At 36.6% G+C, this 2,864-nt stretch overlaps 1 protein-coding gene across 2 annotated transcripts in view; it reads left to right on the forward strand.

Annotated features, from left to right (window-relative positions):
- LOC109540217 (aquaporin AQPAe.a) overlaps window positions 1-2,864 on the forward strand; it is an 11,198-nt gene that overhangs the window by 2,399 nt on the left and 5,935 nt on the right. For both annotated transcript variants that reach the window (XM_019908484.2, XM_019908483.2), the window contains exons 2-3: window positions 1,799-2,035; window positions 2,282-2,425. In XM_019908484.2, coding sequence (XP_019764043.1) covers window positions 1,817-2,035; window positions 2,282-2,425 — 363 coding nt within the window. In that variant the 5' untranslated portion in view covers window positions 1,799-1,816. The remainder of the gene's footprint in view (window positions 1-1,798; window positions 2,036-2,281; window positions 2,426-2,864) is intronic.

A 2,864-nucleotide genomic window follows, 5' to 3' on the forward strand; every position in this document is an offset into this window, starting at 1 on the left:
TCAGAAACCTACAGGTCAAATTTCATTGAAATTGAAGAGCGAGTTAATTTTTGGCAAACGATGATTTTTGAGCATGCAAGTGAAATTTTCAAAATATTTACCCGCTTATGGATAAAAATTGACAACTTCCAAACTTGTCCAAGTTAGAAGTTGAAACTTCTCTGCAGTGAGCACAAATGATTCGGAAATCAACAAACCGAATTTCATTAAAATCGAAGAGTGGGTTGATTTTTGGCAATCGATGATATTTGAGGCTACAAGTGAAATCTTCAAAACTTTTACCCGCCTATGAATAAAAATTCATGACTTCCAAACTAGTGGGAGGCGGAAGTTGAAATTTCTCCAGAGTGAACCCAAATGATTCAGAAACCTACAGGTCGAATTTCATTGAAATCGAAGAGCGAGTTAATTTTCGGCAAACGATCATTTTTGAGGCTGCAAGTGAAATTTTCAAAATTTTTACCCGCTTATGGATAAAAATCGACAACTTCCAAACTTGTGCAAGTTAGAAGATTAAATTTTCTCTGGCGTGAGCACAAATGATTTAGGAATCAACAAACCGAATTTCATTGAAATCGAAGGGTGGGTTGATTTTTGGCAATCGATGATATTTGAGACTACAAGTGAAATCTTCAAAACTTTTACCCGCTTATGAATAAAAATTTACAACTTCCAAACTTGTGCAACTTGGGACTTGAAATTTCTCTGGAGTGAGCACAAATGATACAGGAATCCACAGACCAAATCTCATTTAAATCGAAGGTCGGGCTGATTTTTGCCAATCGATTATACTTGAGACTGCAAGCAAAAACTTCAAAATTGTTACCCGCTTATGAATAAAAATTCGTAACTTTCAAACTAATGGAAGACGGAAGTTGAAATTTATCTGAAGTCAGCACAAATAATTCAGTAACCTAGAGATCGAATTTAATTGAAATCGAAGGGCGGGTTGATTTTTGGCGATCGATGATATGTCAGGCTGCAAATAAAGTCCTCAAAACTTTTACCCGCTCATAAATAAATATTCATACGTTCCAAATCAGTGCGAATCAGATGTTAAAATTTACACGCAGCAAAGACAAACGTTTTGCGATCCTACATACCAAATTTCATTGAAATCTATGTACGGGCTGATTTTTGGCACTCGATTATATTGAGACTGCAAGTAAAATCTTCAAAATTTTGACCCGCTCATATCGAAAAATTCATAACTTCCAAAGTAGGTCGAGTCGAATCCTGATTGAACATTTCTTCGGTTTGGAACTGATTCCGATTACAATTAAAAACGTTTAGTTTTAAAAAACTTAAAAAATTCAAAGAATTGTTTTTAAAAGCGGCCGCATTGTCAATCTGAATGAACCTCATGCTGCTGATGTCGGAAAAGCTGTTTTTTATGTAAAATATTGGAGGAAACCAACCAGAGAACCGTTATGATTTGGTGCAACATAAAGCACAATAGATTGTGGTTTAAAATTGAAATAATCGCATTTTACTATGCCTATGGGCAGTACCGTGAACATCCGGCCGTATTAAAAAATAGATTAGGAACTTTACGCATCGTACATTTAAAAAAGTGATTATTGCGTCGTTATTATTGTCTCTTTCTTCATCAATAAATATAAACTATTTGTCCAGATACTCTGTAGGAAATTGCATGACGAACCAGTCAGGTGTGGCTAATTGCCCCTTGAGGTACCAATTAAATGCACCTAAACACAGTAATTGCTTGACAAAAAACCGATATTCCGCGTATTTTCCTGATCAAAGTATGGCCGATTAATGTCCACTCTGTTTGCAGGTGATAGAAGGTTGCAAAATGGGCAATTTCCGAGAAGTTTTAGGCATCAATGAGGTGTCTTCATCCAAAGTGATCAACGCCGTATGGAAGGCTCTTTTGGCCGAATTCCTCGGCAACTTCCTGCTGAATTTCTTCGGATGCGGATCGGTGATTGTGATGGCTTTCAGTGCGGAACACAAGCCCAACTTCGTGTTGGTGTCGCTCACATTCGGACTGGTTGTTTTCGTCTGTGTTCAGGTAAAATTGCCACTTTTTTATCGATTTCAAAGTGGACTCGAACCAGCTTTCACTGTTAAGAATTGGGCAGGTTTTTCTATTTGCTGCGGTTACTTTCAACTTCCAAAATTGAGCTCGAAAAAAGCCCCATCATCGTCAAACCAATCTAATGACGATGCAGAAACGACGAAGTGAAAGGCTTTGATTTTAACAGGTTTAAAACTGTTTAAAAAATCGAGACGCAACTAATTTTTTCCTCACTTTTAGGCTCTTGGTCATGTGAGCGGCGCTCACCTCAATCCAGCCGTAACAGCGGGAATGTTGTCTGTAGGAAACATCAAAGTAGTGAAAGCGATACTGTATGTTATAGTGCAGTGCATTGGAGCTTTGGCTGGATCCGCCACCCTTAAGGTACTTGCGTTCAACCCACATCGCAAAATGATATTCCCAGAATATACCTGGAACATTCATGTGATGTACATGCATATTCCTGGGACATACATGAGTTTCATTATGAACATTCCATGCATGTCCCAGGAACCTGTCAGAGTTAATACACTGTATGTTCATGGTATGTTCTGGGAATGTACATGGTATGTTCAGTGAATGTACATTTGTATGTTCAGTGAATGCATATGGTATGTTCAGGGAATATACATACATATATGTAACGAAAGAAAAACGATACTTTATTTCCTCTTATTATTTTATTCACATTTTTAAGTATTTACTGATGTAATTTTTCAACAACAAGAGTTACTTGCAACTAATCTAAAACTAATTAAATGGATAATAAATAAATTAAAATATAACTTATAACTACGGACTAAAAATCTAAATTAACATTTTC

The sequence above is a fragment of the Dendroctonus ponderosae genome, unplaced genomic scaffold (genome assembly GCF_020466585.1).
Source record: "Dendroctonus ponderosae isolate FM_Combo_2020 unplaced genomic scaffold, Dpon_F_20191213v2 Dpon_F_20191213_7, whole genome shotgun sequence".
Taxonomy (NCBI): Eukaryota; Metazoa; Arthropoda; class Insecta; order Coleoptera; family Curculionidae; genus Dendroctonus; species Dendroctonus ponderosae.